This window comes from Mastigoproctus giganteus, chromosome 2 (assembly GCF_048544385.1).
Source record: "Mastigoproctus giganteus isolate SK-2022 chromosome 2, ASM4854438v1, whole genome shotgun sequence".
Lineage (NCBI taxonomy): Eukaryota > Metazoa > Arthropoda > Arachnida > Uropygi > Thelyphonidae > Mastigoproctus > Mastigoproctus giganteus.
The window spans coordinates 167,576,675-167,599,955 of NC_143576.1; the positions used below are offsets into that span (position 1 = coordinate 167,576,675).

The window sequence follows — 23,281 nt, forward strand, 5'->3', positions numbered from 1 at the left end:
TTTTCTTCAAAAATAAACCTAGTTTTTTAAGCATTAATTAATGCTCAAAAAACACTATTCTAGTGTTTTTTAATTTCTAGTGTTATATATATATATATATAACTTAGAAACAGCAATCATGTTTATGACTAAACCACCCTCATGTCTGTGAGAGCAATAGTATTACAAAAAAGTAGTCATGTCATCTTCTTTTCAAGTTTAGAAAAATATGCTGGTCCTTCAGCTTTCCTAGGTAGCAACTGGGTGACAATACTGCTTGTGTATGTACAGTGGAAACTGTATATTGTACTCTTCCTTGTTTCCTGAAAGGGAATAGAACCCTCACATTGGGTTCTATTCCCTTTCAATATCACAAACTAACTTAGCGTGACGGTAAACAATGCATGTTCCATTGACAACACTGCTTGAGATCTAAATAGTAGTAGTAGTAGTAGTAGCAGAGTGGCATGTGATGCAAGAAAGCAAGTGTATAAGCTTATGCAGCATCAGCCAAGGAAAAAAAAAAATCACACCATTTCCTACAAATGCCTGTCCAGTTCCTCCTTAAATTTATTCAACCTATCAACTTCCACAACGACAGATGGAAGTTTGTTCCATCTGTCTTTTCTTAATTTGAATTTATGCCCCCTTAGGTTCGTAATCTGAACAAGTGGAAGGATCCCATCAGAATTCAGCGTGCTCAACCCATTCAAGGCCTTATATACCTCAATCATATCACCGCACAGGTGGCTAGTCTCCAGCCACTGCAATTTGCAGAACTTAAGCCTCTCTTGGTAAGAGGATCCCTTCATTCCCCTCACCAATCTTGTTGCCCTTCTCTGTACAAGCTCAAGTAAATCTACATCCTTCCTAAAATGAGGCCTCCAGACCTGTACGCAGTACTCAAGGCGTGGCCTGACCATTGCCTTATACAGAGGGATAATCACCTCCTTTTCCCTGCTAGCAAAATTCCTATATACCATTGACAAAACCCCATGACCTGCCCTAGCAGCCTGTCTGCATTGCTCAGAAAACTTCATATCTGACTGCACAATTACTCCCAGGTCTTTTTCATTTTCTACCACCTTAAGTGTAGTAACACACAGTTGGTACATTTCTCTGGGGTTACATCTAACCATATGCAGTACTTTGCATTTGTCAAGGTTAAACTTCAGTTGCCATTTCTTAGCCCATCTGCCCAAATTATCTAGATCCTGTTGCAGTAGCACACTGCCATTACTGTCATTAACAACCCTGCCAACCTTTGTATCATCTGCAAACTTCGACACTAAGCCTGATATACCTTCATCAATATCATTGATAAATATACAAAACAACAGTGGACCTAACACCGAACCCTGTGGGACTCCACTAATAACATTAGTCCACGAAGAGCAGCACCCACTGATTACCACCCTCTGTCTTCTCCCACTTAACCATCCCTTTATCCATTGTAGCAACTTACCCTTAACACCATTCTGCTCCATTTGTACAATAGTCTTCCATGCGCAACAGTGTCCAAAGCTTTCCTGAAATCCAAATATATGACATCAAAATTATTTTTTGCATCCAGTTCCTTTGTAACCACATCATAATATCCTATCAAATTGGTCAGACATAAATTTCTTTTAACAAACCCATGCTGTGTCTGAATTATTGCTGCAGTCTTGTCTAGATGATCCTGCAATGCATCTTTAACCAGTGACTCCATTATTTTCTGCGGAACAGTAGCTAAACTAACAGGTCTGTAATGTCACCCTTTGATCCCTCTGAGAATTGGGAATACATTTGTACATCTCTAGTCCGTGGGGACCTCCCCTGATTCCAAAGATGCTCTCATAATTTTGGCTAAGGGTTTGCTTAGTTGCTTTGCCGCCTCCTTTAACATAACTGGAATTATCTCATAGCTGGTGATATGCTTTTGGAAAACGAGGACATTGTTCGTATGGATTGACCTGCCCGTTCCACCAATCTAAATCCCATCGAACACATATAGGACACTCTGGGGAAACACCTAGCGGCATGTCCACACCCACCAGAAAACGTTCACCAGCTGAAGATGGCGCTGACAGAGGAATGGACGATGTTACTGCAAGAACTTAACAACATTGTTCTAAGTATGGACAAGCGATGCAAAGCCTGTATCGACATTAGTTCTGACCACCTCTTCCATGATGCAGCTGTATCATGGCAGCCAGTGCTATGTTGCCATATTTGAATAAAGTCCCTATGTGCCGTTTTGTTTTCGTTGTTGTGTCGGTGTTGTTTCCTTCATGTCTGTTCCTCACAAGATTCCTTTGGTATGCTTTTCCCATATCCAGGTCACTCCTATGAGAAGCTACAGGTGAAAACCTGACTGGTCCTTAAATTTTGCACACCAGTATATTTTATGAAGTGTTTGGGGTTTCATCTTTTAACTGATTCAACACTATGTTGCAAAAATTCAGTTGTCATTCTTAATTGTCTTCGAACAAGCCTTGAATTAACCGTGGTATGGAACATTTAAATTTGCATTTCTTAAAAATGCATATCAAGGAACAGTCTTCAATGCTCAATTCAAGAGACGCTCTATGTGTTGATTTTCCAGGACTTTGCACCATGCTTGTGCCACTGCATCCGTGTTTTCTTCTGTTCTTACTGATTGTGGTCTTCTTCTTTTGTGTCCACTTCTTGGAACATCTAACACAGTAAAGTGTTCTTCAAATTTGTCCCGCAGATATATTTGAATAGGTAGATAAGTTGAGAACTTCTCGTGCTGCTGTCTTACAACAGCAGTGGCACTTTCTTTGTAAAATGTGTGTAAAGCAAAAATTCTTTCTTCTTTTGACAACGTAACTGCAGCCTACAGCTACAACGTAACTGCAGCCTATAGCGAGTGACTTTTAGCATCCCCCAACATGCTCCACAGATGCACTTGTGCAGTGTGTCTGAACTTTAGCTTACAGGTCCCACAACTTGCTCCACACACTCACAGATGCACTTGTGCAGTGTGTCCTGCCCCACCCTGTATTTTCTATGATAAAATATACAATTATGATTTAATTTCTCTGATGATTTCATTATTACTCTAATTTTTATACTATGCTATGATTTGGTTTCTAAGTGAATTTATATAATATTTATTTAAAGCACTGGCTGTGGTCTGTGCATACAGTAGCATATGTAGTCACTGACATCCAATTTGCAAGTTCAAATCCATACACTACAAAAAAAAAAAAGTGGTCCACTGCGAAATGAATTTTGCTTATTTGGTTGCCTAAAGCAATTGAATTGTAAACTCCTCTTGCCTGTTGGGAAACTATTTATGGAGCGTAAAAAAAAAAGAAAAAAAAAAAAAGAGATTATATGGTGTGTTCAAAAAAATTGTATTGACTCATTTTTATAGGTTGTCTGTCCTTATACTAGCAATTAATCTTTTAGAAATAGCTGAAAGAACATAAGTAATAAAAATAGACATATGAAACTGGTAATTGCAGAAAAGTTTACTTTTATGCCTTATGGGTAAATGTTCATGAAATAAACACTTTTCTTCAAAGTAACTTGTTACTTATAGGTCATATAAAAACAAAAATTCTATGAAAGCAGTGGTTTTATCATTACTTTGCTCATAACAGGCAGCTATATAACCAAAACCCATAAGAAAATGCACCCTAATATTTCGTAGGCCCACGCCATGCTTTAATGACTGCTGCACATTGTAGTGGCAGTGAACAGATAGGGTTCTGAATGGATTCCTGGGAATTCTCATGACACCAAACACGGATTAATGTTTCCTGCAGCTCTTTAAGTGTTTTTAGTTTCTTTTGCATTACTGAAACGTCCATTTTGTTCCAACAATTTTCATCTGGATTGAAATCTGGACTGTTCCCAGAGCACTTTATATGATCGTCAGACAAACTTGCATACTCATGATACCAAACACGGAATAATGATTTTTGGTTACTTTTAGATGCTGGGCTTTAATTTTTTGCATCAACAGTGGCCTTTTTCTTGGGCGATGTTCTAATAATCCCAATGAGAAGAGGAGTCTACGTACTATAGGCAGTAACAGCCTTTACTCCTGTATCCTCCTCCCATGCAGTTTTTGGATCTGTTGATCAGAATCTTCTATTTTGGACACACAGAAAGACCCGAAATCTGTCCTGCATTGTTGAAGCTATTCGTGGATGTTAACTTCCTTTCTTTCTTTCTCTTTAGACTGCCAGTGATAATTTTCATGATGAAAATATGCCACTGTTGACTGATTACAGTGAATCCCTTTAGCTATTTCATGTTTAGAATGTCTCTCTGCATTCACTACAGTAGCAATGCTTTAAATATATGGGGGTTAATTGTGAAAACCTAGCAATTGCAGTTGCACAGAATACCAGACTTGTAGCATATGCACTGTATTTATATTCCCACTAAGGTGATGCAATCATGTACAGCACATGACATCATCTAAGAGAGCTTGATATAGATAGATGATACAATAGGGTGGGTAAGTACAAAAAATATATAATATATTTCCAAATTTCACAGAAATTTGGTGAAACCAAGTCTTTTCAACCTCAAATCATACATGACAATAGAGAATTATATTTGTGGGTGCCAATAATTAAACATGTTTCATTAACTAAAATTATAATAGAGAGTGCTTATAATAAAGGGGGGGGGGGATTAAATCAGCCTATTTTAACTAGATTAAACATGACCTTGTAATTAAATGTTAAAGAAATTCATTACAATACAAACAGACAAAGCAGCAGTTGTTATAAGCAAACTTATTACATTAAGACAACATTTAAATCACCTATTGTTTTACAATAGTGAAATTATAGTATCCTTAGCTATTGTTTTATAAATATAAAATGATGATTCTTGGTATATGCACTTTTTAGCCTTGTTATGTAGTTTACTGAGAGCATCAAAAAGTGTGCCATCTTGAAGATCTGCCATACTTTATCACTAGCCAGTTTACAGAAACCTAAAAAATGTATTAACTGTTTTTATTAAAGAAAAAGTAACTCCAGTATTTCCATACTTACTTACTTTTTCTCTATAACATAAACAAGTGAAGTCATTAAGAGCCAACCACTGTTCCTCACCTATGCAGTAAAATTAGCATTAGCAGAGGCATATAATACAAGAAAGCAAGCTTATAGACCTTCAGCCTTAAAAAAAAAAAAAAAACCCTTAAAACTTCCCATTTCACCCATACATTTTCTCCAAATGCTTGTCCAGTTCTTGCTTGAATTTATTTAGGCTATTAACTTCCACAGCAACAGATGGAAGTTTGTTCCGCCAATCAACCACATGCTAGCTAAAGGCAAATTTTCACATATCTCTTCTACAACTGTCTTTCCTCAATTTGAATTTGTACCCCCTCAGGTGCATAATCTGAACAAGAGGAAGTATCCCATCAGCATTGAGCTTGCTCAAACCATTCAAGGCCTTATACACTCAATCAGATAACCACGCAGGTGTCTAGTTGTCCAGACTCAGCAATTTATAGAACTTATGATTATCTTGGTAAGAGCACCCCTTTGTTCACCCCCTCACTAATCTCGTTGCCCTTCTCTGTACTCGTTATACAGCAGTTCTACATCCTTCCTAAAATGAGGCCTCTAGACCTCATTTTATGCAGGATGCAGTATTCAAGGTGTGGCTCGACCACTTACTTATACCAGGAATAATCACCACCTTATCCCAGCTAGCAAAATTTCTGTATTTCATTCACATGATCCCATTATCTGCTCTGGCAGCCTGTCTGCTCAGAAAACTTCATAACTGACTGCAGAATTATCCTCAGGTCATTTTCATTCTCCAACTATCCTGAGTGCAATACAGCACATTTTATACGTTACTCTGGGGTTACTGCTACCCATATGCACTGGTTTGCATTTTTCAATGTTAACCTTCAATAGTCACCTTTCAGTCCATCTACCAACTTTTTAGGATCATACTGCAGTACTGTCATTAACAACCCTCCCAGCATTGATATAGTCTACAAGATTGGACATAAGTGTGATACACCTTCATCAATATCACTGACAAATGGGCCCAACACTGAACACTGGGGGACTCCACTAATAACATTAGTCCACGAAGAGCAGCATCCATTGATTACCACTCTTTCTCTGTCTTCTCCCATTCAACAATCCCTTTATCCATAAATGCAACTTGCCCTTAATGTCATACTGCTCCAATTTGTACAATAGTCTTCATTGTGCAACAGTATATGATACCAAAATTATGTTCTGCATCCAGTTCCTTTGTGACCACATCATAGTTTGTTTGTTTGTCTGTTATTTGGTTTTTAGGAGCATTAGCAACTAAGGCCATATTGCTCTGGGGATATGCGGTGGTCATTCCCTGACCTTTCTGCATCCTCCATATTTGGTGGTCACGGGCTCGAACCCCGGTCTAATCAAGAAGCGTGTGCTACGCACTGCTGCTACTGCCCACCTGGCTACGGAGGTGTCCCCCACATCACAGTATCCAATCAAATTTATCAGACAAAACTTCTCCTTAACAAACCCATGTTATGTCTGAATCATAACTGCAGTCTTATCTGGATGATCCTGCAATGCTTCTTTAATGAGTGACTCCATTATTTTCTGCGGAACAGTAGCTAAACTAACAGGTCTGCAATTATTTGTCATCCTTTGATCCCTCTGAGAATTGGGAATACATTTGCACATCTCTAGTCCGTGGGGACCTCCCGATTCCAAAGATGCTCTCATAATTTTGGCTAAGGGTATGTTTACTTCCTTTGCTGCCGCCTTTAACATAACTGGAATGATCCCATCCACCCCAGATGCCTTTCTTATGTAATCTTCAACAACTTCTCCTCCACTCTGCTCTCAGTTATCACAAAATCATTTACTCCTTATCAGAATCTGATAAACCTTTGGCCTTCACTTCTTTACAGAATTCCTCATGTGTCAATGTAGATGCAAAATACTCATTTAGTTTGTCAACTACCTGAGTAGAATTATCAAAGGTCGAACCATCGATATCAAGTGGACTAATCTGAATCATCACCTTGCTTCTAGAGTTTACATAAGAAAAGAAGTTTTTGCTGCTTTTCTTTGCATCCTTTGCCATATATTTTTCACAATCTGCCTTTGCTTGCCTCACCTCCTTTGTGACTTGATTGCAGACTAGCTTATATCTACTATAGGCTTGTGTCGCCCAATAATTTATATGCATCCCACGCATTTTTCTTCTCTGCCTGAGTCTCATTAGTTCAACTGACATCCATATAGGCCTAAAGCTTGAACAGTATTTCTTAGCACTAGTAGAAGCATATGATGCAATAAAACAAGCTTATACAGCAGGGCTGGCGAACCTATGGCACAAGTGCCCAAACAGGCAGGCAGGCATACAAATGTTTTGGGCATGCGGAATTAGGAGTGTCCCAAAAAAATTTCAAACCTCGAATTACATCACTCCAGGAATCCACCTTGAGTAATTGTGACCTGAGCACGTCCGTTCCCTCTTCCAGGCATGTAGTTTGTTTGTTTGTTATTTGGTTTTTAGGAGCATTAGCAACTAAGGCCATATTGCTCTGGGGATATGCGGTGGTCATTCCCTGACCTTTTCGCGTCTTCCGTATTTGGTGGTCACGGGCTCGAACCTAATCAAGAAGCGTGTGCTACGCACCACTGCTGCTGCTGCCCACCTGGCTACGGAGGTGCCTCCAGGCATGTAGTGATATTACACCATTCAGTAAATAGGTGTATTCATGCAGTGATTTGTTTCTGAACCAGCCTGCACTCCAAATGACATTCTTTACAGAATTCGGCTTGCATTTAAATGACTTGAATTTCAAAGTTACAGGGCTCTGGTAAGACTGTTGATGTTATGTTTAAAAACACAAAGGAATTTGAAATTAAGCTGGGAGTTTTTAAACGGGATGTCAACAGTGGCAATTTTAAATATTTCCCAAACCTAAAAAGGTATATCACTGACCTTGAAACTTATGAAGAAAACAGACCGTCAGTGCCTTAAAATGCTACGTCTGAACTATTAAGTCAACTATTGAACATTTTTCTTCAAGATTTGTTAATTTCAGAGAATTGGAAGAAACTGCAAAATTCATTAAGTTTAAAGACAGTGTAAAACTAGCCAAACTGAACCTGAACATGCTTCAGTGGATCGAGCTGGATGATTTTGAGATGCAACTGATTGATTTACAGCTTACCACAATTTGGGGGCAAAAATGTATCGATCTCAGAGCTGATTTAGAAAATATTGAACGGGAATGATCAGTGAAGGGATTAGCAAAGAAAACTGCAGAAAATGAGGTATTAAAAGGTTGGAATTCAATTCCTGAAACTTTTGTCTGTTTAAAAAATCTGACGACAGCAATTTTCTCATCAACCTATTCTGTTGATGAGAAAATGAACTTTCTTAAATCTAGTCTGAGTAACTAGTGCTGATGAAACTAGTGCTTACGGATGAAACTAGTGCTGCACACATAGCTCTAAAAGTTACAAAGTATAAGCCTGATTTAAAGTAACTGTCGTCAATGGTGCAGCAACAGAAGTTTCACTAATGTTTTATATTTGTAATATAAGAGAGGTTTATCATTTTATATTAAGTTTATCCTTAGTAATATTAAATGCAACAAGGCATCATATCTTTAAGAGTATAATAAATATCATATATCACATATAATAATCTATATCATATTGGTGTAAACACACCATAGACAACTCTTAAACAAAAAACTATGTTAATAGTGTGAAGGGCATCATTTTATATGAATCTCATATTGTGCTCTTCCTTCATGAGTTGCCATGTAGTGCTGTCTGGGTGGTGGTGCCCACTGAGAATAGGTAACAATAGTCTTCTCTTTTAGTGAAGCATTACTTATTTGAGGTAGTAGTGCAATAACACAGAAACTCATTGGGAAGAAAGAGCACAATATGAGATACAGAGAAAATGATGCCCTTCACATAACGTAATTTTTTGTTTAAGAGTTGTCTATGGTGTGTTTACACCAATATTATATAAGTTTGTATTAGATAGTATGAATCAGAGCTGTAATACTCAATATGTTCTACGTTGATAATAATATTAGTAAATTAATAAGAGGAGTTTACCTCAATATAGTACGTGGAACACTTCCGTATGATACCCTCCAGAAATTAAAACGGAAAAAACGAAAAAATCGACAACTTACCGGTACATTAAAGTAAAATATAAATAATTAAAGTAAAATATAAATAATTAAATAATCAATTTAACACAATTCAAAATCAATTCAAAACAATTAAAATTCAAATTAACGCAATTAAAAGAATCTAACGAAAATATTCAAAACGATTTTCCTTCCTGAAGCTGACAATGCTTTTCGACCGACTGTCGTGATCACAGGAATGAAAATTCATTTTCATTCCTGTGATCACGACAGTCGGTCGAAAAGCATTGTCAGGAAGGAAAATCGTTTTGAATATTTTCGTTAGATTCTTTTAATTGCGTTAATTTGAATTTTAATTGTTTTGAATTGATTTTGAATTGTGTTAAATTGATTATTTAATTATTTATATTTTACTTTAATTATTTATATTTTACTTTAATGTACCGGTAAGTTGTCGATTTTTTCGTTTTTTCCGTTTTAATTTCTGGAGGGTATCATACGGAAGTGTTCCACGTACTATATTGAGGTAAACTCCTCTTATTAATTTACTAATAAGTTTGTATTGTAAGTTAAAAGTTACATTTTTGTTATGAAGGATTTTATTTTAATAGCTTTAATAAATCATCTTTGAAATAATGTCTTTTACTTGACTCTTTTTTGTTTATGCTTTTGTCAAGTAAACCGCGAATGAGAAAAATAACGATGCAATAGAAGTCGATTATCCGAACTAACTGGGACCAAGATTGGTTCAGTTAATCAAATAGTTCAGATAATCAACATACACGAGAATACCCAGTTTATACAAAGTGTAATTAGGCCTACAATTAAATTAATGTATGCAAGGTATTTTGAAATATTAAGTATTATAAAAAATAATTGATTTAGAAAATGGTTTGTAAATAACCAAAACCTTTGAAGAAACAATGCATATATTATTTATTTGGAACTTACCTAATTGTTTTACATGGTTTCAACTATAAATGACAATTTTTTTATTTTATTTTTTTATTTTTTTTTTTACAGAAACACAAGTAATTGCACCATTTAAGAGTATAATGAATCTTGGGAAGGTTTATTTTTTAAAATATGTAATATTAAATTCCTGAATTTTTCTTTGAACCATGCGAGATTGTCTTTTTTCCAGGGTGAAGTCTCATCCTCTTTAATAGCAGCATCTCCATAGAACTGCATTCAGAATTACTCACACCATGTCATTGCAGTTGCTAGTGCAGTGAAGGCCTTCAAATGCATTAAGTGGCAGAAGTAATATTTCAGCTTAACAATTCCAGTGCACTAAAAGTGGATACTGGAATTGGGGGGGGGGGTTGGTACGGGCAATTGACGTTTCACTTGACTTTGCAAAATTCTGACAGGCACGCGAGGTAGTTTTTTTAAAAGATTTAGTCAATTGTGGCATGCACCCTTAAAAAGGATTGTCACTCCTGTTATTCAGGATCAACAACAAAAAAAAAAAAAACCTTTCCCATTTCACCCATCTATTCAATCCAAAACTTTGTTCAGTTCTTCTTGGAATTTATTTAAATTATCAACTTCCACAAAGACAGATGGAAGTTTGTTCCACTAATCAACAACACGCTGATGAAAGGCAAATTTCCACATGTTCATTTTACATCTGTTTTTCCTCAATTTGAATTTTTGCTCCCTCAAGTGCATAATCTGAGCAAGAGAAAGAATCCCATCATGATTTAGCTTGCTCAAACCAGACAAGGCCTTATAACCCCAATCAGATCTGCTTGCAGGTAACACAGTCTCCAGATTCTACAATTTGCAGAACTTAATCCTTTGTGACCCTCAAAAATCTTGGTGTGCTTCTATGAACTCATTCCAGCAGCTCTACATCCTTCGTAAAATGAGGTCTACAGACCTGTATGCAGTACTGAAGGTGACCTGACCACTGACTTATACAATGGGACAATCACCTCCTTATCACTGGTAGCAAAATTCCTACATATCATTCACAAGACCCCATGAATTGCTCTGGCAACCTGTCTGAACTGCTCATAAAATTTCTTATCTGAGAGCACAATTACCCTCAGGTCTTTTTCATTCTCGATTACCCTGAGTGTAGTACTACATATGCTACTCTGGGGTAACCCTTCATACTTCTTAGTTGGTATGACTGCTACCCATATCCAGTACTTTGCATTTTTCAATGGTAAACTTCAGTTGCAATCTCACAGCCCATTTGCCCAACTATTCTAGATCCTGTTTCAGTAGTGTGCTGTCATTAATAACCCTGTCATTCTTCATATAGTCTGCAAACTTGAACATTAAGCTTGATATTCCTTCATCAATATCATTGATAAGTAGAGAAAATAATAATGGGCCCAACACTGAACACTGGGGGGGGGGACTCCACTAATAACATTAGTCCACGAACAGCAATGTCTGTTGATTGCCACTGTCTTCTCCCACTCAATCATCTCTTTATCCATTGCATCAACTCACCTTAAGGTCATACTGGTCCAACTGGTACAGTAGTGTTCCATGTGCAACAGTACTAAAACCTTCCTGAACTCCAAGTATATGTTATCAAAATTATTTTTTGCATCTAGTTCCTTTGTGACTATATCATAGTAACCAATGAAATTGTCAGACAAGACTTTCCCTTAACAAACCCATGCTGTGTCTGAATTATTGCTGAAGTCTTGTCTAGATGATCCTGCAATGCATCTTTAACCAGTGACTCCATTATTTTACCCAGAACAGAAGTTAAACTAACTGGTCTGTAATTACTCGTGTCACCCTTCAACCCCCTCCTCCCCTCCCCCTTCGTGAATCGGGATACATTTGCACTTTCCAGTGAGTGGGGGACCTTCCCTGAGTGTAACGATACTCTCATAATTATGGCTGAGGGTTTGTTTACTTCCTTTGCTGCTTCCTTTAACATAACTGAAATGATTCCATCCATCCCAGATGCCTTTCTTATGTTTAACTTCAACAATTTCTCCCCCACTTTTCTCTCAGTTATTACAAAACCATTTAACTGCCTGCTAAAGTCTGATAAGCTTCTGGCTTCCACTTCCCTACAGAATTCCTCATGTGTGAATGTACATGCAAAATACTCATTCAGTTTGTCAGCTAACCGAGCAGGATTCAATACATCGATATCAAGTGGACCAATCTGATTTATCTCCTTTTTTAGAGTTTACATAAGTAAAGACGATTTTTGCTGTTCTTTGCCAAAGATTTCTCGTAATCTACCTTTGCTTTCCTCATCTCCTTTATTACAGACTAGCTTATATCTACCATGGGCATGTGTCGCCTGATAATTTATATGCATCCCATGCATTTTTATTCTCTGTAAGTCTCACTAACTGATCTGACTTCCATTTAGACCTAAAATTTGAACAGTATTTCTTAATATAAATTATTATAGAACAGTATAAATTCCTTGTACGCTTCCCGTTTAGAATTTGCTGTTGGTAACATCATCAATTAGTCCAACTGTACAGAATTTAAAAGCTCTAATACCATTGAAGTCCCTTAGCTGGTATGAAAAGTCTAGTAGCTTCCACGATTAATTCCTTGAATCCTTCCCATTTAGAATTTTGCTGTTTTTTCCCACTGTACAGAATTTAAAAACTTTCTGAGACTGCTGTAGTCACCTTTACGAAAGCAAAAACCCTTCCCTTTACCTCTTATAATAGGTACATCTTTAAGTAAATCCCACATCAGGACACTGTGATCACTGCCACCTAGTGGTTCCTTTATCTATAGCTAAAGGAACCACTAGGTGGCAGTGGTTCTTGATGCATGAATAATCACTGCTGATAATCAGATCAAGAGTATTACGCTCGAACATGCTACCGTAGAAAACAACCATCCAATAAATCTACAAGTCTTCCAGTGTGCGAGTGACAAACCCACAATCCCAATCCCTACATGCACAAGTTAAATCCCAGTTATAAGTCATTCTGATTTACCAGCCCACTCTATTTCTCTGTATAGCTGTTTGCAGTAGTAGCAGTATTAGTAATAGTGGCATGTGATGCAAGAAAGCAAGTGTATGAGCTTATGCAGCATCAGCCAAAAAAAAAAAAAAAATTCACACAACCATTCCCTCTAAATGTTTGTCCAGTTCCTCCTTAAATTTATTTAACCTATCAACTTCCACAATGACAGAAGGAAGTTTGTTCCAGCAATTAACCACCCACTGGCTAAAGGGAAATTTCCCCACATCTATTGTACATCTGTCTTACCTCAATTTGAATTTATGCCCCCTTCGGTTTGTAATCTGAACAAGTGGAAGGATCCCATCAGAATTCGGCATGCTCAACCCATTCAAGGCCTTATACACCTCAATCAGATCACGGCACAGGTACCTAGTCTCCAGCCGCTGCAATTTACAGAACTTAAGCCTCTCTTGGTAAGAGGTTCCCTTCATTCCCCTCACAAATCTTGTTATACTCATCAGAGTCATTAGGCTTATAACACACTCCTGCTCTCAGTTTTGCTTTCCCAGTATATATGTCACACCAAATTGACTCAACATTGCTCTGTCCACTCATGTCAACTGGATGCATTGCCTATGATTTTGTGTTTCCTAACTAACAGCATAACCCCTTCTAATTTCCTATCCTGTCTATCCTTTCTGTACATATTGCACTACCCAAATTCCAAATTTGCCATTGATGTCTTGACCAGCACTTCAATTTCATCAAATTTATTTACTATACTTCTAGAATTGGTGTACATGGAAGCATACATGCACGTGTTCTTACTCTTAGTTACCTTAACACAGCACACATGTATTTATTTGTTCTATGACGACTCCCAGCAGTTCTTGAAGTCCCCAGCACCTTGCTTTCCAGTCTTCTATTCATTCCAATAAAAGCAGTGCAACAATCGCTTTCACCTCTGCCTGCGGCTACTGTTAATTTATTAGTCTGTGAATCCCCTCCCCCTATCTAGCAGTTTCCAGCTCGCCTAAGATTGCCGATAGCATCAGCAAATATTCTTATACCGTTTCTATTTAAGTGTATCCCCCTGTAGAAGCCGTCTCTCCTGTTAACAAGTACACACCAAGCTGGAAAAAACTCTACCACATGAGCATTGCATAATTTCTCCAGGATACAAATTGATTGACAAGGCTCTCATCATATACTCCCTCCTATTGTGTCTGGGCAATATTGCAGGCACTTTCAAATTTAACCTTAACTTGCAACTTTTTTTAAGATGTTGACCGTTAAGTAAATCTGCAGTTCTCCTACTCTTAATGTCAGTAGTGCCAACGTGTAAAACAATATCACCTTTTGTGCCCTTAAAAGATATCTGCTCTATAATGTCATTGACCTTTGCCCCTGACAGACATACCCTGGTCCTATTCCACCTATCCTTTTTGCAGAATATATTTCCCATTTCCCTGACAATAACTAGTGTAGTCTGTCTTGAAGAATGTTGCTGTGTTGTCTGATGCACAAGAGTGAGCTCTGGCATTGGGTTGGGTAGCTGAGAATTTAATGGGGGCCCCCATTTTAACTCCCTTGGGGGCATCTACCCTACTCTTCAAACTCTCATAGATGTCCATTAGAATGGTGAGTTGGCTAGACCATGTCTTAAAATCAGACAATTAAATGGTAAGAAGAACATGTGGTAATAGCAGCACAAAAGTTGTTGATTAGTATGTCACACTGTACAGTTTTCATGGATGTCAGATTACAAGCAGTAATGTAAACCCCTTTACATTGTTTAAATGAATGCTTCAAATGAGCCTAGAAAATTTTTAAGGGAACAAGAAGAAAATAGTCATGAGGGAACTCTCTCTCTCAACTTGTTTGCATCAATTTTTCACATGACATGGAGATATATTTATTTGATCCGTCCTGATTATGAATATGTTTAAAAACAATGTATTCATAAAATTTTCATTCAGTATGAACTTACTCTGTCCATTGCCAAAACATGAGAAAATCCTGCTTCTGTTAGTCTTTGTGGTTCCTTAGGCTCATCAAGTGGGACAACATACCTAGTAAAAACCATATTGAAATTTACAATAACAGCCCATGTATGTAAACTTGAGATGTTCTAAATGGTTAGAACAAAAATAAATGGGCTGTAGACTATGGGATCCAGAAAAGTGGCTCCTCGCATTTCGCCTCCCACATTTCGTCCCCAGAACATTTTGCCCCCTGTAGATAATGAGTAGGCTACAAAAATGTAAATAATACACCTAATTTTTTAATAATTCTAATTTATATGCATAGGTACTGTGCTAAAAGTTACATATAATAAATGCACATTATTATTGTTTAAAACTCGAAGTTGTATGCAATACCTCTAAGGTAATCAATTACATTACAATTTTGAAAATCTTGGACTATTCTTTTGATTCTAGCAGAAATTGCAGCATACTTCTTGTTTCTTTGATTGCGTGAATTACTGGCAATTAGTTGTGTAATTTTGAAATTGTGCAGCCCTTGTTGTTTCTTTAAAGAATCAATGAATCGATAAATATTTGGGAATAAAGTAGCACAAGTTTCCTGAAATCCCCTGTGCCACCCCTCCACGCCATTGTTGGTATGATCATTCAGTGTCCGTGTGTAAACATTCCACAATTCGATGGCAAAAATGGATAATTGCCGGCCTCTCCATTGTCTCCTTCTAATATATGTATATTCAGAGTAGTTTGCAATCATGATAGCTTCAATGGGGAAGTCATCAGCTTCAACTAAATCTTCAAATGCTTGAATAACGTTAGCAGGAGGAATAAATGCCAATGCCGGAATCATTCGGATCCAACAAGCAAATTTGTGGTCTTGTTCGTATCGGGCTTTTAAACCTTCATTCTGTACCTTTCGCCAAACGCTTTGAGAAAGATTTAAAAAAACAACCGGTATTTACAATACCAGGAAATTCTCGTTGGAAGGCTTGCATGGCACTTTGTTCGAAATCTGTAATAAGTCGTTGGGGTTGGAGATTTTAAACTTCTTGAAGCAACTTGACATATGTGGCACGAGTTTTGTTTGGCAGAAGCGCATAGACCACTGGAATAACTGCATTGAATTGAACCACATGAATTGTATAAAGCTGCTGGAAATGCATAGGTACTGTGCTAAAAGTTACATCAGAAAACCACTCCTGGCTACACACCAATAACTGAAGATTGTTACTAGTGGAAAAAATAAGCATATGACCCAGGAGCAGTTTGTCCTGAGAATCATAAATCAAAAACTGTTGTACATTGCCATCAATAATAATTTCTTAATAATTTTGTGGAATTTTCCCTGTAAAGCAGGAGTACCATTGTTGCATTAAACATGACGAATGGTTCATTTAAGTGAGTCCTTTTTAGGAAGTAATGCCGTGACATTGGCATGAGCCTCAGCAATTACTGATGCAACAATTTGATGTGCCAGTTCGTTCGTGGTTGTTGCATGTTGCCGTATTTGGCCAATCAATTGCAATGCTTCCGACCTTGCAGCTTGAGCTGCATGCTTATGTTTAGTTACGACTTTCACAACTGGGCCTTCCAAACCCTCTGTCCAAACATGCCCTTTGCAGGTGGAACGTTTTCACAAACCCAGATTCCATGTCGTTCATCTACAGTTCTCTTTGAAAACACGTAAATGTGGTTGTCATCATCTACCAATTTTCTTTTGCCTCTTATTGACAGAACACTTTTCGCCATTGTACACACAGGATTAATCAAGCAAGATGCAAAAATAATATGCAGATATTGCACTGCCTGCGACGCTCAGCTTGTTCACGCGATGCACCGCAGATAATGAGGTCGCGAAAACAGCAAACGTGCGCTGTCCACTGCGCCAGGAAATGTGAGGAGAGCCAGATGCAGGAACTTTATTGTTTGAATTTAGTAAAAATAATAAGAGGAGTTTACCTCAATATAGTGCGTAGAACACTTCCGTATGATACCCTCCAGAAATTAAAACGGAAAAAACGAAGAAAACTTACCGGTACATTAGAGTAAAATATAAATAATTAAATAATCAATTTAACACAATTCAAATCAATTTAAAACAATTAAAAATCAAATTAACGCAATTAAAAAATCTAACGAAAATATTCAAAACAATTTTCCTTCCTGAAGCTGACAACGCTTTTCGACCGTTGTCAGCTTCAGGAAGGAAAATCGTTTTGAATATTTTCGTTAGATTTTTTAATTGCGTTAATTTGATTTTTAATTGTTTTAAATTGATTTGAATTGCGTTAATTTGATTTTTGATTGTTTTAAATTGATTTGAATTGTGTTAAATTGATTATTTAATTATTTATATTTTACTCTAATGTACCGGTAAGTTTTCGTTTTTTCCGTTTTAATTACTGGAGGGTATCATACGGAAGTGTTCTATGCACTATATTGAGGTAAACTCCTCTTATTATTTTTACTAATATTATTATCAACGTAGAACATATTGAGTAGTACAGCTCTGATTCATACTATCCGTTTGAATTTAGACAAACCAGAACAAGATTCACTTGTTATTGAAAAGACTCCTATAAGATTAGTCACTGTTCCCTCCCCTCCATCTCCTTCACTAACCATGTGTCTATTGCCGTTGTGGTCGAGTATGTATTCTTTCCAATGTGAAAGGATTAACAGTTCCAGTTAATCCTTTCACAATGGAAAGAGAACCCTGAAGACATACAAAAGGGGAGAAATTAGTTTAAAAGCTACATGACAATTTGTACCCAAATGTAATTTTTAAAATTTGTTCGGAAAAGTTAGAGTTATCGGAAGTTCAGTTCAAATAATCGAGAGAGTTTAACATTGAATCTCCACTAAAGGGGGCTGGGATTTCAACAAAAATTAGAGTTATCGAGAGTTGACAGTATTTACATTTTTATAACCTACTCATTATCTACTAGGGGCGAAATGTGGGGTGGGGCGGCACTTTTCCGTAAAGTGTAGCCTACATAGAGTATTACAATGCATATTCAAATATTAAAAAGTACAAAAGATATCAATCATTGGAAAAACAGTTTATATTTCTCATTTCAAATTTAAATTGTATCTAGTAATTTTCATTTCCTAAGTAAACTGGGTTCCCAAAATAAGTCATTTATTTAAAAATAAAAAACAATAATAGATTAGAATAACAAAAAATGAGCTGTTAAATTGTACACAGTACTACAATACACACACTAGTATTAAAATGTACAAAGAAAACTGATATACTACAAAAAAAGGACACTATTATTCACCGTACTATTGCAACAATTATGATCATACTTGGCAAGGTTCAAGTTTATCTGCCTGTAGACTAAATTACTTTAATAATTAAAATAAAAAATAATCATTAAAAACTGTAGAAAACACACTAACTGTGAATACCAATGTCTAGCAGCCCGCTGAAGGTTTGGTTTGCTGAATAGCAGTAGAGAAGAAATTACTGTAATATGAGTCTTTGGAACTCATAAAGCTGACGCTGCCTGACGAAGCGGTCCTTGTGGTTTCCCCGACTTTCTTTTACTTCAATCATCTTTCTTTACTGTAAGTTAATGTCCTTTATTGAAAGTGCTGGTATTACTCCTTTGGTGGGTGTACAGGTGCGTCTTCTTAAGCATGTATTTGACATCTACACTGGATGCCAGTATTTGCAATTATCTTTCCTTTTTTTCTTTAATTTATTTTAATTTTAAGCTAATATAATCTTACTTGGCAACGTGTTTCTATAAGCATACAAAAGGCAGTGGAGTCACTTATTATCAAAAATTTTAAGTAAAACATGATTAGTATGAGTACAACAAACAATTGAACAGAGAAATGGAGTGGGCTAGTAAATCTGAATGTCTTATAATGGGGGATGGGATTTTAACTGGAACTTGTGGTTGGTCACTCGCACACTAGCAATACTTTTGTGGATTTATTGGATGATTGTTTTCTGCAGCAGCATGTTCGAGAGGCAACTAGAGAGGATAACTCTTGATCTGGTTTTCAGCAGTGATCATTCATGTATTAAGAATTTGCAGATAAAGGAACCACTAGGTGGCAGTGATCACTGTGTACCGATGTGGGATTTACTTAAAGATATAATTACAATCAGGTGTAAAGGAAAAGATTTTTGCTTCCGTAAAGGTGACTACAGTGGTCTCAGACAGTTTTTAAATTCTGAACAGTGGGACCAACTGATAATGTTACCAACAGCAAATTCCAAGTGGGAAGCATTCAAAGAATTAATCATGGAAACTACTAGACATTTCATACCTATTAAGAAATATTGTTCATTTCCTAAATGGTTGTCAAAATCAACTAATGAGACTCATGGCAGAGAAGAAAATGCATGGAATGCATATAAATTATCAGGCGACACAGAAGCCTATGGCAGATATAAGCTAGTCTGTAATCAAGTCACAAAGGAGATTAGGCAAGCGAAGGCAGATTATGAGAAATCTTTGGCAAAGAATGCTAAGAAAACAAAAAGGATTTCTTTACTTATACAAACCATAAAAGAAATGGGATGAATCAGTTTGGTCCACTTGATATTAATGGTTCGACTGTTGATGATCCTGCTCAGATAGCAAATAAACTGGATGAGTATTTTGCATCTACATTCGCACATGAGGAGTTATTAAGGAAGGAAAATGCCAGAAGGTTATCAAATTGTAGAAGGGTGCTTGATGATTTTGTAATAACTGAGAGCAAAGTGGAAGAGAAATTGTTGAAGTTAATCATAAGGCACCTAGGTTGGATGGGATCTATCCATTTTTATTAAAGGAGGTGGCAAAGGAAGTAAGCAAACCCTTAGCCATAATCATGAGAGCATCTTTGGACTCAGGGGAAGTCCCTACGGACTGGAGATGTGCAAATGAATCCCCAATTCACAAAGCGGGATCGAAGGGTGACACGAGTAATTACAGACCAGTTGGTTTAACTTCTGTTCCGGGTAAATTAATGGAGTCACTGGTTAAATATGCATTGCAGGATCATCTAGACAAGACTGCAGCACTAATTCAGAGACAGCATGTGTTTGTTAAGGGAAAGTCTTGTCTGACAAATTTCATTGCATACTATGATGTGGTTACAAACGAATTGGATGCAAAAAATAATTTTGATATCATATACTTGGATTTCATGAAGCTTTTGGCACTGTTGTGCATGGAAGACTACTGTACAAATTGGAGCAGAATAGTATTAATGGTAAGTTGCTACAATGGATAAAAGGGTGGTTGAGTGGGAGAACACAGAGGGGTGGTCATTGGGCACTGCTCTTCGTGGAATAATGTTATTAGTGGAGTTCCACAGAGTTCGGTGTTGGGCCCACTGTTGTTTTGTATATTTATCAGTGATATTGATGAAGGTAAGTCAGGCTTAGTGTCGAAGTTGACAAGTGCAAAGTACTGCATATGGGTAGAAGTCAACCTAGAGGAATGTACCAATTGTATGGTACTACACTCAGGATGGTAGAAAATGAAAAAGACCTGGGAGTAATTCTGCAGTCAGATATGAAGTTTTCTGAGCAATGCAGACAGGCTGCCAGGGCAGGTCATGGGGTTTTGTCAATGATATACAAGAATTTTGCTAGCAGCAAAAAGGAGGTGATTATCCCTTTGTATAAGGCAATGGTCAGGCCTTATACAAAAGGATAATCAATGGATAATCAATTGCTGGTACTGCAACAGGATAATCAATGCCTTTGTATAAGGCAATGGTCAGGTTTTATACAAAGGGATAATCAATGAGTACTGCATACAGGTGTGGAGGCCTCATTTTAGGAAGGATGTAGATTTGCTTGAGCGTGTACAGAGAAGAGCAATAAGATTGGTGAGGGGAATGAAGGTATCCTCTTACCAAGAGAGGCTTAAGTTCTGCAAATTGCAGCAGCAGGAGACTAGGCACCTGCGAGGTGACCTGATTGAGGTGTATAAGGCCTTGAATGGGTTGAGCAAGCTGAATTCTGATTGGATTTTTCAACCTGCTCATATTACGAACCTAAGGGGGGGCATAAATTCAAATTGAGGAATGGCAGTTATAGAACAGATGTGCGTAAATTTGGCTTTAGACAGCGGGTGGTTAATTGCTGGAACAAACTTCCATCTGTCGTTGTGGAAGTTTATAGGTTAAATAAATTCAAGGAGGAACTGGACAAACATTTAGAGGGAATGGTTGTGTGAATTTTTTTTTTTTTTTTTGGCTGATGTTACATAAGCTCATGCCTCTATTACTATTATTCATCACATGCCTCTATTACTATTATTACGTGTTTAAACAGCATTATCTCAAAAATGCAAGAAAATAACGTGTAGAGAATAACGAGAAATAAAGAAAATAACGTGTAACGTGTATACAATATCTCTTCAAAGTATACCATATCAAAAGGTTATCCCGCTGGAAGATAACTTTAAAATATGTAATGAAGGTGAAATTTCATATGAAAAGAATTGCTTAGCAGTAAAAATTGTAATCTGAATATCTAAGCAAAATTCTTTGTATAAATATATACGAATATACAAGTGGAGATGTAATTTATGGAGATGCTAAAATGAGCTGTAACTTAAGGTGATATACAACTTGCAAACATTTAACCTTTATGAAAATTATAGTAGCAGATGATCCTTTAATTAAAGAATATACTGTTCCAATAAGCACAGTTTAAAGTTTTAACAAAGGAATACAAAAGTAATAATATTTGTAATTTTCAGAAAAGACAATCATATATCACATTGAATAATAATTCTAGCAATGCTAAAGCAAGCTTTGCTCCTTGACATTACTGCCTTCAGGACTCTGTAATCTCTCTCTCTCTTTCAAGAGCACTAGTACCACTGCAGCCAAAATCTCAATTTTTTTAAGTTACTTGGCACAGCTGTAATGTTGCAAGATTTACATAAAAATAAAAAACTCTCTCTACTGCACACCAAAAAATACATATATATACACATATTATTTGTACTTATTAATTTCAGTCTCTGCAGAACAAATTACAAATTTCCCCAGGAATTACACGATTTTGAACAAACAGCACGACCAAAATGTTATATCAGCTAGGACAAATAACTTTAGTTACTTCAATTTAATACACGAAAGTGTAATATATGGAGCTTTTTAATTCCCATGCCTGAGAATGCCACTGGATCACAACTAACATCTGATAAGGAAGTAGTTAGTATTGAAGCAGGTTGTCTCGGCTTTATGAGCACGCTTTAACTGACCTGACAGATTAACCAATGCTCCTCTCTCTTTAAAACACACTGTTTCGTGGCCACGTCAAGTGTGCTGTAGACTAGAGTAGAAATGTGGGTGAGAAAAGTGAGTAGTTGTCTCTTTTAAAACAACATTGGATGCTCTTGAAAGACTTGATAAAGGTATGTGTCTAAAAAAAATTGCTGCAGAACAATTTTTTGCTCATACCTACGGCAACAACAAAAAATTGCTGTAGGTATGGACAAGAAAACTAAAATATTGGGAAGTAAAAATGGTAAAAAATCCAGGATTTTGCACTCAGTTTGACAAGGGTAGAATTCTTTCATGTGGGGAGCATGACTGATAAAGGGGATTTTTGTTCTAGTGACTAACTGCTATAACTTTTTAACACAGGCATGAGGCCATTAATTGGTCACCAAATATTTTAAGCTTTTATTTTACTTCCAGAATGTGATAGACCTCATAGATTGAGGTCTATCACAGCAGTAGTCTGCCAGATACTGGGCTTCCCACTTCCAGTTCTCCATGGTAGCAATATCTTAATGAAAACATTCATCATATTCATCAATAAAGCATCTAAGGTCATCTGAGAAAAAGTCTAAATATGAATGGAGGAGGTGTATCTATAGAGACATACTGCAATTGAGATTTTGGTAGGTTTGTAATAAATTGTCAATCACGATTTTATCGTTATTGCTCTGCTGTTTCTCAAAATATGTTTGCAAACTTCTTCGAAGTATTTCCAAGCTCCCAGTTCCAAAGGATTTTAACACTCTTTCAAAATATTCACACTTTAGTAACTTTCTGGTTTGTGGAATGATGAAATGCTCCTTTTTTGATTTTTGTTAACTACTGTGTGGAAACTTTAATCTTAAATATCGAACACTATCTCCATTCCTGTCAATAGCTTGTACAAAATTCTTCATTAGACCTAAATTTATGCAATGAATTGATAAAGGAAGAATCAAGATGGTTTATGCATTTTTGTTGTATATGAGCAGTTGCTGGCTAGGAGGACAACAGATTACACAATATAAAGCTTCCCC

At 36.8% G+C, this 23,281-nt stretch overlaps 1 protein-coding gene across 1 annotated transcript in view; it reads right to left on the reverse strand.

The window, feature by feature from the left end:
• The window catches only part of LOC150089729 (dipeptidyl peptidase 9), a 483,518-nt gene that overhangs the window by 169,869 nt on the left and 290,368 nt on the right, over positions 1 to 23,281 (reverse strand). Inside the window, 1 exon segment of the mRNA XM_090390084.1 lies at positions 15,017 to 15,098. Within this exon segment, the coding sequence (XP_090246210.1) occupies positions 15,017 to 15,098 (82 nt within the window).